The 14,897-nt window shown below is 32.8% G+C and overlaps 1 protein-coding gene across 1 annotated transcript; it reads left to right on the top strand.

The window, feature by feature from the left end:
* The first annotated feature begins 6,094 nt into the window (after window positions 1–6,094).
* Window positions 6,095–13,680, top strand: rdh12l (retinol dehydrogenase 12, like). The gene is made up of 7 exons (XM_056450950.1): window positions 6,095–6,216; window positions 6,511–6,623; window positions 7,340–7,495; window positions 7,948–8,052; window positions 8,320–8,529; window positions 10,307–10,499; window positions 13,251–13,680. The coding sequence occupies exons 1-7, from the start codon at window positions 6,203–6,205 to the stop codon at window positions 13,351–13,353; spliced, it is 894 nt and encodes a 297-aa protein (XP_056306925.1). The 5' UTR covers window positions 6,095–6,202; the 3' UTR covers window positions 13,354–13,680.
* Window positions 13,681–14,897: the final 1,217 nt, after the last annotated feature.

Raw genomic sequence — 14,897 nt, forward strand, 5'->3', positions numbered from 1 at the left:
CCTCAAACGGTTTGAGTTGCCTTAACTTATTGGAGTTTACAGTGCTCAAATGGTTTGAGTTCTTTTCATTTATTGGGTTTTACTGTGCTCAAATAGCTTCATTTACTCAAATGGATAAAGTTCACAGTACTCATTAGTTTTTAAACTTAAATGGTTTGTTGCAATCGGTTCCCTCAAATGGTTTGAGTTATCTTAACATTTTGGGTTTTACAGTGTATCATTTTCTGTCTATACCGTTTTTCTCCCCCCAGCCGAGAAACTTCGTCAATTTCCAGTCAAGCCGGACTGACGGGTTATTCTTCGAAGCAAGGCCGTTTTACCTTCAGGCTACTACACTAAACCTCGAAGGTATCGTTCGTTTCTCAAGAACAGGGAAGGACCGAGTAAATTTTTAGGAGGCCTTTAATTTTCTAAGCGTCTGCACGCATGTGTAATTGACCCCATAATCATTACATTAAACTAAACCTGCTCAGTGAGTCGTTTTGACAGTCTGTGAGAAAGGCCTTTAGTGATACATATTTCGACGACAGCTCACAGACTTGTAAATCAAAAAAACAAGAAGTTCAAAATCTGTTGTGGAGTGTTTGCTCGTTGGAAATAAAACTCAAAAGTTCTGCCTTCGTGTGTCAGTGTTGAGTGTTAATCAGAGAGGATTTAATTATAGCTCTTTTCAGTGTCTGTCCTGTTTCAAACCGGGGAAGGAAATGTTTACTTACTATCATCTGATGGCTGACAGCGCACTTCCTGTTTCGGATCAGATGCCCCTGAGTTTGTGCTTTCAGGTGTTGAAATTGAAGGTGTCATAAACATTATACCGCAAGTTAGCACCCAAGTAGGTACCGAATGACTTTGTAAATCACTAATAAATGTCGCCATAAATAAGACTGACTGAAACAAACGCCGATATTATTAAAGGTCATACTGCCCTCTGGTGCATTGTGTAGGCCTATATTACAGTCTCCAGCATAAACGAGTACACAAGATCTAAACCTTAAATTATAGACCATATAAATTATAGACATCTATAGACCATTTTGAGGGATGTAAACAAAAACAATGGTCAATGTATTTCCTGTTTGATATTTTTAATTTCTATAGAATCCAAAAAGAGCCAGATATTGATAAATATAATGTTATGGCAGCTTGTTTTAGCATTAAGTTATTGAATTGTCTCTTGTTATAGTTAGGAAATAGTTTGGTAACAAACAGGAAAGGTTCATGGGCCAATGACATGACAACATTGAAATGGTCTATAGCAGGGGTGCCCAAACTTTTTCTTATAAAGGGCCAAAAGTCAAACTTGATTGAGGGCTGTGAGCCGAAGGTAAGAATATGAACCACAATTAATTAGCCTAATTTAATTCCTAATAATTAAAAATAACAAAAAAAAAAAATTAAATCATATTAACAAATGTAGTATCATTTAAAACATTTTATAATGATTATAACACAACGGAGTTCAATGCTGAATACACAAGTCGAGCTGCTTCTGCCTTTGCTCACCGAGGTCTTGTGCAGTGTCCTCTATCTGTCAAGTGACAGTATTTACATTTTAAAAGTCTGATTCATTTACAAATTTTATTCAATTGCTCAGTTGGCTTTTTAGCTTAGCAATAAAACAAAACATTACGTTCAATTCAAAATGGCCAAATCAAAGGTTACCATGGGCCAACATTGGCCAATGGTCCCTACTTTGGGCATCTCTGTTCTATAGGATGCTGTACAATTGGATATCTGTGTATATACCTTTCAATAGTCAGTATCAAAGGTCAAACTGGAACATATCAAACAAAATAGCTTTAGAGTGCGAAACTTAGCATCCTATACCAAAATGAATATAGGGTGCATATTAAATTAAAATCATGTTATAAAAGTGATGTATGAATTGCTCTGTGAATTAAATCACACAAATATTAAATTTTGCTGAAATTATTATTTTTGCAACACCTCATTTGACACTTCATTACTTTTTACAGATGTTAGGTGACCAAACATTTATTTTGATGAATATAATTGTTTAACAATACATACACTCACCGGCCACTTTATTAGGTACACTTTTGGCTTCAGAACTGCCTTAATCCTTTATGCATAGATTTAGCAAGGCACTGGAAATATTCCTTAGAGATTTTGGTCCATGTTGACATAATAGCATCACGCAGTTGCTCAATCTATTGGAGTTCTGGTGACTGTGGAGGCCATTTAAGAACAATGAACTCATCGTCATGCTCAAGAAACCAGTCTGAGATTATTCAAGCCTTATGACATGGCACATTATCTTGCTGGAAGTAGCCATCAGAAGATGGGTTGTAACAAGTGGTTATTTGAGTTACAGTTGCCATTCTATCAGCTCAAACTGTCTGGAGATTCTCCTCTGACCTCTGGAATCAATAAGGCATTTGCGCACAGAACTGACGCTCACTAAATATTTTCTATTTTTCTGATCAATCTCTGTAAACCCTAGAAATGGTTGTGCGTGAAAATCCCAGTAGATCAGCAGTTTCTGAAATACTCAGACCAGCCCGTCTGGCATTAACAACCATGCCATGTTCAAAGTCAATTAAATCATCTTTCTTCCCCATTCTGATGCTCGGTTTGAACTGCAGCAGTTCGTCTTGACCATGTCTACATGCCTAAATGCATTGAGTTGCTGCCATGTGATTGGTTGATTAGAAATTTGTGTTGTTAACAAGCAGTTGGACAGATGTACCTAATAAAGTGTAAAAAGTAAAGCTGGTAATGTCATATTAAAGCCTGTATGTCATAATATATTGTTTATTTTCACTGAGGAATGGATATAAATCCTTTTTAAAGGGGTTGTGCTTAATTATCTGCACTGTAGATGCATATTAGTGTATATTCGTTGCATTCACACGAATGCTGTATTGCTAATAAGGATTCACTGCAAGACGAGAAACTTGCAGTTGGGCATGCTAGACATAATGTCAAGCTGTTTTCATCTAGAGATGCTTTTGGGAATGTTTGAGGACAATTTCTGCTGTAGTGCTGCTCTTGAGAAACTGCACTACAGTTGAAATCTCAACTTTACAGGCTGACAGATTGAGTGGGTGGATTGAAGAGAGAGGGAATGAGAAAGAGAGAGAAAGAGAGACCGACTGTGTAGAAGCTAAAAATATATGTGATGCAGGAAAATGGCAACCTTATGACACAACAAGAAAGTTTAAGAAATAAACTGGGGCATGACAAGTTTTGTTTTTGTAAATCTTAACAGCAGCAACAACTAATTATATTTTTAACAAAACAAGTTTTGTAAATACAGCTGTAAAAATACAGAATATGACTATTTACAGAGGTCCCTCAAAAATAAAAAATCTGTAATCATTTACTCATCCTCCACTTGTTCCAAACCTGTTTCAATTTCTTTCTTCATCTGAATAAATAAGAAGATATTCTGATGAATGTTGGGAACCTGCAGCCATTGACTTCCATAGTACACTACCTGACAAAAGCCTTGTTGCCAATCCCAGTTGTAAGAGCAGCAAATAATAACTTGACTTCTAGTTGATCATTTGTAAAAGTGGCAGAAGGTAGATTTTTCTGATGAATCATCAGTTGAACTGCATCCCAATCATCCAAATACTGCAGAAGACCTACTGGAACCCGCATGGACCCAAGATTCTCACAGAATCAGTCAAGTTTGGTGAAGAAAAAAAACATGGTTAGGGGTTACATTCAGTATGGGGGCGTGCAAGAGATCTGAAGAGTGGATGGCAACATCAACAGCCTGAGGTATCAAGACATTTGTGCTGCCCATTACATTACAAATCACAGGAGAGGGCAAATTCTTCAGCAGGATAGCACTCCTTCTCATACCTCCACATCAAAGTTCCTGAAAGAAAAGGTCCTTCAGGATTGGCCAGCCCAGTCACCAGATATAAATATTATTGAGCATGTCTGGGGTAAGATGAAGGAGGAGGCATTGAAGATGAAAGAATCTTGATGAACTCTGGGAGTCCTGCAAAAACACTTTCTTTGCCATTCCAGATGACTTTATTAATAAGTTATTTGAGTCAGATGTATGGATGCAGTCCTCCAAGCTCATGGGAGTCATACACAATATTAATTCTTTCTCCACTGCAGCATGACTTTATATTCTGTACTGTACATTATTTCTGTTAAGCGAAGACTTTTGGCTTAACAAAGTCAGACCTTACTGTCCTAATTAAATAATTAAAAATCAAGGCATGATCCTATTTTATTTTGGTAAAATAAGCGTAATCTAGAGGCCTTTGCCTTTCACTATAAGCCACGATACCAAACGATCAACTAGAAGTCAAGTTATTATTTGTTGTTCCTAAAACTTGGATAGCCAACAAGACTTTTGTCAGGTATTGCAAGTTTTATTTTTTCTATGGATATCAATGGCTGCAGGTTTACAACATTCTTCATAATATCTTATTGTGTGTTTAACTGAAGAAAGAAACTCATAAAAGGTTAGGATCACTTGAGTGTGCCGTGAATGTACATTTTCCTTTTAATGTTTTACAAGCAGGTCAAAGACAAAAAGAGATTTCTATCATCAAAACAATAAAAGTTTACTACACCTATATTTTTCATATATTACCATAATATAGTTTTTTCTTAGCAACAAAAAAGCCTTTTAATTTAAATGACTGAAATGTAATTTAGTGGAGCAACAGTTATATATTCCAGACAATTAGAACTAGAGTCATTCATTCATTTTCCTTCAGCTTAGTCCCTTTATTCATCAGGCGTCGCCACACTGGAATGATCCACCAACCTATCCAGAATATGTTTTACACAGCAGATGCCCTTCCAGCTGCAACCCAGTACTGGGAAACACTCATACACTACTGACAATTTAGTTTATTCAACTCACCTATACCGCATGTCTTTGGACTGCAGGGGAAAATGAAGCACCCGGAAGAAACCCACGTCAACTTGGAGAGAACATGCAAACTCCACACAGAAATGCCAACTGACCCAGCTGTGGCTCGAACCAGTGACCTTCTTGCTGTTAGGCGATTGTGTAACCCACTGCGCCACCATGCTCCCCTTTTACCACTGATGTCTTTGTTAAGATGATACAATATTAGGACAATACACACTTTCGAAAATCTGAAATCAGAAGATTAAATATAAAACTTAATTCTGAGAAAATCGCCTTTATGTCTAAATTAAATTCTTAGCAATACACAATACTAATCAAAAATTAGGCTTTGATAGCTTTACAGAAGGTAATTTACAAAATATATTTATAAAACATGATCTTTACTTATTAATCTGGTGATTTTTTGGCATAAAAGAAATAATTTAAAAGTAAAATTTTGAACCATTTTGACCATACTTGTGCTAATTTAGAGAAATCTGGACCATACAATGTAATATTAGCAATTGCTAAAATTATACCTCTGCAACATGAGACAGGGTTTATGGTCCCGGGTCACATTTAAGCATCACAGTGCATCCACAAAATATGTATTAATAATTGTAATTTCTGATCTTTATACTTTACTAATACAAATAGTTGCCAACGCCAAAGTTTTTTATGTTAGTTTTGTATTTATTTTTGTTTGGCTGAGCATTTGTTTGAATATTTTGTTAAGTTTTTTTTTTTATATATAATCTTTATACATAACCACAGTCCTTGAAACTATAGCCCACTAGGTTTTACAAACATGTTATCAAGTAGTTTTAATTATTTTAAATTCGTGCCTAAATTACTGATATAATCAGACTTATTTTATCATTTAAACATTCATTAAAAAAACAAGCTGAAGTTGAAGATGTATCAATGTAGAGTCTAGCTTGTTTCCTTACCGAGTATCTACTGACATCTCCTGGTGAAACCTAAGAGGCACATCATCTAGTCAATTTCAGATGTTATATACATTTTCTCCATTTTCCCTACACTAAAGATATAATGTTGACATATAATAAATATAAAAGCCTTCAACCGTGTTAAATCATTAATTAATGTTCAATTATAACGAAAAATAATATATATTTTTATTTTTCGATATCCATCCATTTGAGGGCGGGGTTCCCTGCCTTCTGCCAATCCCAAACTATAACATCACATCATTATACGTCATATAACTCCACCCACTCATGACAGAGCGAGCTTTTTCATCTGTACGTCAGTCTGTTTTTCTGGTTGATAGATTTCATTCGTTTCATAAACTTTCATATTTTTATTTCTGCCTGAAACCCATCACAAATGCAGGCAATGAGGTAAGCTTTATATCATATTTCCCAGATGTTACAACAGATGTCAGTTGACAGTGTAATTACCCAATAACCTGTTACACTGTACAGAGGAAGTGAGTTAAAGGATTTTCAATAATTCAGATATTTTGAGTATATTGCAAACTAGATATGACTGAACATACTTGTAATTAACAACGGTTATGTTTTATTAATAAGCTGAACATGTAAAACAAGTTCAATCCTATCAAACCGACGCCCGATTGATAAGTTGCGCAATATGAGAACAATTATTGCATTACCTTTATGCTTTCTCCTCAGAAATATGTTTTGTTCCTGGTCCTCTGCTGCCAGACTTGACGGTAAAACCGTTTTAATTACTGGAGCCAATACTGGAATTGGAAAAGAGACAGCAATTGACCTGGCAAAGAGAGGTAGGCAGGGTGCAAATTACAGGGCACCCCCAATTAACGCTTGATCCCCTGAAGGACATCAAAACAAGATGTATGGGGGGGTCAGCCCATTAATAGTAAGGAATAGCTTTCTTAAATATTAGCTTTCTCAAATAATAATAATAAGTAAAAACATATAATATAAGTTTACATTTGACCATACACCCCCCCCCCCCCCCCCCCAATAAAAAACGGTTCATTCAACTGTGATGCATTCAATCGCACCAACAATGGTAGGAAAAGTAGGAAAAGTATCCTTTAACAGTCTGAAACTGGCACTTCTAGAGCACCGATAAACATCTTAAGTATCCACTAAACACATTTCTTGTAAAATAAGTGTTTATATCTGCATGTAGCCTAAAAAATGACACATAATTTGTAAAGTTTGACCTACAGTAACCTCTAATATAGTCACTAAATATTCCTCAAAACACTGAAAACATACATTTTATTAATAAGTTCGAAGTAAATTAAATACATTCATAAATTTGATTCACTGAAACAAGCTTGCATACTCTTCTGTTACACACTCAAAACTATATACTTTAACCCTGTTTTAAGAAAACATTACCAAACACCCCCCATGTAAATGTATAATTTGCACACTGGAGGTAGGCAACCATATTTCACCATAATGTTATTTTAATCTAATTTAATTTTAGTCAGATGTAAGAATATTGTCTTTCTGCTTTTCTCAGGAGCACGAATCATCATGGCATGCAGAGATATGGAGAAAGCTGAAGCAGCGTTGAAGGAAGTTAAAGATGCTTCTGGAAACCAGGATGTTGTTATCAGTAGTCTTGACCTTTCAGACTCCAAATCAATCCGAGGATTTGCAGAGAAAATCAACAAAGGTGAGACCACCTACATGTGTTAATGTTAAATTACGTCCAGTCATGGTTAAAATTATCAGCACCCTTGGTAATATGAGCAAAGAAGGGTGTGAAATTAGATTTAGGTATGCGGATTCATTTTATTTTAAAACACACAAAATGATCTTTTCATTGAATAAAACAAAATAAAATGGGTCAAAATCTCATCATTAGATAAATGTTTATTTTTAGCACTTTGACACTTGTCCATTGACTTATTAAAAGATAATGCACACAAATGGTGTATCGGCCACTCTGCTTCATGCCATCAATTATTCTTTACTTATTTCAGATAAAATTATTTTATTTTACAGAAAGATTAGTTGTTTTTGGACTGTTTCATTTGCACAGCAATCTAAATATGCACATATTTACCAAGGGTGCAAATAATTTCAGCATATAGCAAACAATGATGCATCTGTATTGTCTTTCAGAGGAGAAACAAGTCAACATCTTAATCAACAACGCTGGTGTGATGGTTTGTCCTTACGGAAAGACAGCCGATGGGTTTGAAATGCAAATAGGAGTGAATCACATGGGTAAGCCATCCAAAACAAAGCAAACCTAAGAGAAATTATTAAAAAAATGATGCCTTTCACACAATCGATTTGTGTTAGGACAACATGAAGGAATTAAGTTAACTTTACAAATTTAAGTGGATTGATCATAAAACAATTAGATTGTCCCCAAAAAGCGCAAGAATGTAGTTGTTTCAGCTGCCCTTAAATAAGTAGTTTGAGCAAACAGCAAACGTCATTTTTTCAGTGCAAGTCATGATACAGCAGAGCTGTTCTTCTTCCTTGTAGGTCACTTCCTGCTGACGTACCTGTTATTGGATTTGATAAAGAGATCAGCACCAGCAAGGATCGTTAATGTCTCGTCCACGGCACATCAGTGGGGGACCATAAACCTAGAGGACATCAACAGTGAGAAGAATTATGATAAACAGAGAGCCTACTGTCAGAGCAAACTGGCAAATGTTCTGTTCACTCGCTCGCTGGCCAAAAGACTAGAAGGTCTGTTTCTGAATTTGATATTTACAGAAATAAATATACATATATGATGCGCTCAAGGCTATTTATTTTCTAATTAAATATCTAAATATAATAAATATACAGATATATAATAATAATAATAATAATAAATATATATATAATAATTATTAATTTGCATCAATTTGCATGTCAGAATTATTAGCCCCCCTGTTTATTTTTTTCCCCCAATTTCTGTTTAATTCAATTCTATTCAATTCATCTTTATTTGTATAGCGCTTTTACATTGTAGATGGTGTCAAAGCAGCTTCACATAAAAGGTCATAGTAAATTGGAACAGTGTAGTTCAGTTTTCAGTGTTCAGTTCAGTTTAGCTCAGTTCAGTATGGTTTAAAAATCACTACTGAGAGTCCAAACACTGAAGAGCAAATCCAACGATGCGCAGCTCTACAGATCCCAAACCATGCAAGCCAGTGTCTTAACAGAGAGATTTTTTTTCAACACATTTCTAAACATAACAGTTTTAATAACTCATTTCTTATAACTCATTTCTTTTATCTTTGACATGATGACATTAATTAATATTTTTTAAAAAAATTAAAAACTGCTTTTATTCCAGCCAAAATAAAACAAATAAGACTTTCTCCAGAAGAAAAAATATTATCAGACATACTGTGAAAATATCATTGCTCTTAAACATAATTTAGGAAAATTTAAAAAAAGAAAACAAAAATCAAAGGGGGGCTAATAATTCTGACTTCAACTCTTTTTTAACTTATATAAAATGTTAGATAACAGATTAAAACTTTTTTACACTTTATTTATTTTGATTTTATTTAACCTTAACATATATTATATTTAACCTTCCATTATTCTGTTTCAGTTATATGATAATTAAAGATAAAACAGTCCCAGTAAATATCAGTTTAGTAGAAGTCAAAAACATTATAAAATACATAAATAAAGTCAGCCAGCTGTTTAGATATTAGTTTCTGTATCATCAGCTTTTTTATTACTGTTTTTCCATTCCATGTAAATGTATTTTTTCTATTCCAAATATATAAGTGATGCAAAAATAATCCCAGTTAATGTCTAAAGCAACACTAAATAACAAAATACAGTATTAAAAAAAATCTACAAATCTTACAAAGCACATTAAAAAACAGTTGAAGTCAAATTTATTAAATAATATATGTTTTTTCTTTTTAAATATTTGCTAAATGATGTTTAACAGAGCAAGGAAATTTTTATAGTATTTCCTATAATATTTTTTCTTCTAGAGAAAGTCTTATTTGTTTTATTTTGGCTTGCATAAAAGCTGTTTTTAATTTTTTTTTTTACTATTTTAAGGTCAAAATTTTTATCCCCCTTAAGCAATATTTTTTTTGAATAGTCTACAGAACAAACCATCATTATACAATGACTTGCCTAATTACCCTAACTTACCTAATTAACCTAGTTAAGCCTTTAAATGTCCCTTTAAGCTGAATACTAGTATGTTGAAAAATATTTAATAAAATATTATTTACCGTCATCATGGCAAAGATAAAATAAATCAGTTATTAGAAATGAGTTATTAAAACTATTATGATTATAAATGTTGAAAAAAAATCCTCTCTCTGTTAAACAGACATTGGGGAAAGAAATATACAGGGGGGCTAATAATTCTGACTTCAACTGTGCATATTAATATCTGTCACATTTTCATGGCTGCATAATCGTTGGCCCTGTTCTAGATTGTGTACTGTATATTAAACTTCACATATAGTAATCCTCATCTGGTGTTGTGTGTGTGGTTCAGGTACTGGAGTAACAGCGTACTCTCTTCATCCTGGTGTGGTTCAGACTGACCTGTGGAGGCACTTGAGTAAACCTCAACAATTCGCCATGTGGTTTACAAAGCCTTTCACTAAAACATCAGTGCAGGGAGCTCAGACCTCCATCTACTGCGCCGTCGATCCAGAACTGCAGACAGAGAGCGGTAAATATTACAGGTCAGTGACCATTCAAAAATGTCTTTTCTTATACTTTTTTTATATTGCATTTATTTTGCACTTCTTTATATTGCATGCAGTCTTGGGTAAAGTTACAGTTAAAAGTCATATATTACATACATCTCTGCAATGACTCAAATAACTTATTAATAAAGTCATCTGGAATGGCAAAGAAAGCAAAGGACTCCCAGAGTTCGTCAAGATTCTTACCCCAGACATGCTCAATAATGTTCATGTCTGGTGACTGGGCTGGCCAATCCTGGAGCACCTTGACCTTCTTTGCTTTAGGAACTTTGATGTGGAGGCTGAAGTATGAGAAGGAGCGCTATCCTGCTGAAGAATTTGCCCCAAACCATGATTTTTCCTTCACCAAACTTGACTGATTTCTATATATGTGTGCTTTTTTTCAACTCTTATTATTTATTTAATTATTTTCCCATTTATTAATTTTTGCATTTATTTGTTTATATAGTTATTTATTACTGCAATTATTCATTTCTGTATTCATTTATTTTTGCTTGGATTTCTTTTTTAACTTTTCAGCCTTTAACATGGAAATTACAAAAGTGGGTATAATGTAGCTTTAGCGCATTTTTGGTTGAGTAAAAAATTAAATAAATGTGTTTCTTAGTTACATTAAGCAAAGTAATGTGAAAGTATATGTTATGTTATATTTGTATTATTTTATGTATTTTAGTTATTTTTTATTTTATATAAAACTTTATTTAAAACTTTTATATTTTTATTTTATGTCTGTAACATGGAAATGAAGGAGGCGGTTATTATGTAGCTTCAGCACATTATTGGTTGAGTAAAACAATAACTAAATCTGTTACTTCATTACTTTTTAAGGAAAGTAACGTGAAAGTATTATTATGTAAATACATTATTTTGTATTTCTATTTTATATTTGTTTAAATATTAAGATCTTTAGGGCTTTATGATTGTAATATTATTTTTACCCGTCACTGACTGCATGTTACAACAGATTAAGCCTCCACCTACACAAAGTACAGCATAAATACATAAAAGTCCAATAGGTCACGTTGTACTATCTTTTAATTCAGTATCATTATCATGCAGGAATGCAGTTACTGCTGATAAATATTTAATGTTGTGTTATTTAAGGTGAGACACAAAACAAATCGGTTTTTACATTTTATGCCTTTTTTTTTTTTGCTTTTTACTAGTGTTTTGTTTACAGAAAGCATCTGAAATACATTTTAAGTGTTTCTTCTAAACTTTTATGAATTTCTTTATTTTTGTATTTTCTTTTGATGTATTAATGTTTGCATTTATTTATTTTTATACTTATTCATTACTGCATTTATTTATTTCTGTGTTCATTTTTTTTTGCTTGGATTTCTTTTACTTTTCAGTATGTAACAAGGATAGATAATGGCAGCTACCATACATTTGTAGTTTAAAGAGCCACAATACAAGCAAAAATACACTAATACAAAAAGAAATAAATGGAGTAATAAATAAAATAAAATAAATAACGTTAATAAATAAGCACATTCATATATATATACACATACAGGGTGGGCCTTTTATATGGATACACCTTAATAAACTTATTGGGATTTTCACAAGAAAAAACAATAGTGTGCTTAGTTTTTAAACGTAACTTACAAGGCCCCTCACATACACTAATGTGCCACAAAAAGGACGTTAATATCACCAACCATTCCCATTTTATTTGGTATCCATATAAATGGCCCACCCTGTATGTATATATATATATATACGGTTGAAGTCAGAACTATTATTATTAATTATTAGATTTTTTTCAACACATTTCTAAACATAATAATTTTAATAACTCATTTCTAATAACGAGATTTATTTTCTCTTTGCCATGATGACAGTAATATATATTGTATATAATATTTGACTAGATATTTTTCAAGACACTTCTATACAGCTTAAAGTGACATTTAAAGGCTTAACTAGGTTAACTAGGCAGGTTAGGGTAATTAGGCAAGTTATTGTATAATGATGGTTTGTTCTGTAGACTATCGAAAAAATATATATAGCTTAAAAAGGGCTAATAATTTTGACCTTAAAATGTTTTTTAAAAAATTTAAAACTGCTTTTATTCTAGCCAAAATAAAACAAATAAGACTTTCTCTAGAAGAAAAAATATTATCAGACATACTGTGAAAAATTCCTTGCTCTGTTAATCATCATTTGGGAAAACACTAAAAAAATTTAAAATTCAAAGGGGGGCGAATAATTCTGACTTGAATTCTCAACTATACATGTAATAAAATTATATAAACAAATAAACAAATCAGAAAACAAATTAGTTAAAGTTGAAAAGATTAAAATATAAATGAAAAAAATTATAAGTTAATCCATTTAATGAGAAAATACAATATAGCAGTTTTATTCAGTCACTGTATGACAATTGTTTTCTATTGTAACATCTATCTATCTCTCCATATAAACTGTATATATACATAAATATATATATATATATATATATATATATATATATATATATACATAAATATATATATATATATATATATATATATATATATATATATATATATGTGTGTATGTGTGTGTGTGTGCGTGTGTGTGCGTGTATGGATAGATAGATAGATGCGATGATAAGAAAAAATAAAGTCATATGCATTTATTTATCACTCATTCACTTTTCGCGTGTTGGGCTGCAGTGTGTGTGTTGCTTTAATTGTTTTCTGCTATCTCTTTCTCTCTCTCTCTCTGTCTCTCTCTCAGTGACTGTGCTCCTGCTAAAGCTGCGAAGGCTGCGATGGATGATGAAGTGGCTCAGCGGCTCTGGGAGCTCAGCTGCAAGATGCTTAACATCACATGGGAATGAGACCTTTTCGTTTGTTTTCTGATCATGATTTTAAGTATTATTTACGTCCGCCTAAGACTGACCAATCAACATCCGTTCAAAACAGAAATACTAATAGTTTATTCATTCTTAAACATTCTCTAATAGAAAGACCACTAATTATAAACCCATATGATGGGCCTGAAATATAATGTAGAAATTTTAATGTATATTTTGGTCAAAGGTGAGTGAGTTCATTTCATAAACAAAACTTCAGGTACATATTATTGCACTACTAATTTAGACTTGTGTGTACAAATTCATCTATTTTTGAATGCATTTAATTAAACATTTGCAATAAATCCTTTTGTATGAGTCAAAAAGAACGGTTTTATTTCAGATTCATTTTCTTTACAATATGAATGGATGTGTTTGTTATGTATAATTATCTTTTATTGTAAATGTTGAGGAAATATCAAAACTAAAATGTGTTTTACTCAAACACATACACCACCGGTCAAAAGCTTTTTTTATTATTAATTTTATTGAATAATTTAAATAGAATTATTCTGTTCATGAAGGAGGCATTTATTAAATATTTAAAAAACAATGTTTAATTTGTTAAATGTATAATTTGTTAAATATTTATTAAATATTTACTTATTACTTATTGTATGTAGTTTAAAAAAGTATTACTCCAGTCATTATTGCTTATATTGCTATTACAATTAATAATAATTATATTAATAATAATAATTAATATTAGAGTGATTTCTGAAGGATCATGTGACTGAAGACTGGAGTAATGAAGCTGAAAAATCATCATTAAAACCACTGGAATAAATTATTAAATTAAATTATAAACTACTTTTGAACAGTTATTTTAATGACAATAGTGTGCAATAGGGCGACGCAGTGGCACAGTAGGTAGTGCTGTTGCCTCACAGGAAGAAGGTCGCTGGTTCGAGCCTCGGCTGGGTCAGTTGGTGTTTGTGTGGAGTTTGCATGTTCTCCCTGCATTCGCGTGAGTTTCCTCCGGGTGCTCAGGTTTCCCCCACAGTCCAAAGACATGCGGTACAGGTGAATTGGGAAGGCTAAATTGTCTTTAGTGTATGAGTGTGACGGAGAGTGTATGGAGGTTTTCCAGGGATGGGTTGCGGCTGGAAGGGCATCCGCTGCGTAAAACATGTGCTGGATAAGTTGTCGGTTCATACCCCTGTGGCGATCCCAGATTAATAAAGGGACTAAGCCGAAAAGAAAATGAATGAATGAATGGTGTGCAATAACCTTTCACAATTTTACTATTTGTACTGTATTTTTAATGAAATAAATGCAGCCTCGGTGAGCAGGAGAAGCTTATTTTAAAACATTTAAAAATCCTACTCACCCCAAACCTTTGACTGGTAGTGTATAATTGTAAATCTAGAGAAACTTAGATCGGAAAAACAAAAGATTAAAATACATAAAGCAAACATTACAATCAAATCCATGTATACTGTAATTAGAAGGCCAAAATAAAGAGTTCAGACATGTTTATATTCACTTTTCACACTAAATAATATTAATGTTTTAACATCATAAAGTAA

The sequence above is a fragment of the Danio aesculapii genome, chromosome 24 (assembly GCF_903798145.1).
Source record: "Danio aesculapii chromosome 24, fDanAes4.1, whole genome shotgun sequence".
Taxonomy (NCBI): domain Eukaryota; kingdom Metazoa; phylum Chordata; class Actinopteri; order Cypriniformes; family Danionidae; genus Danio; species Danio aesculapii.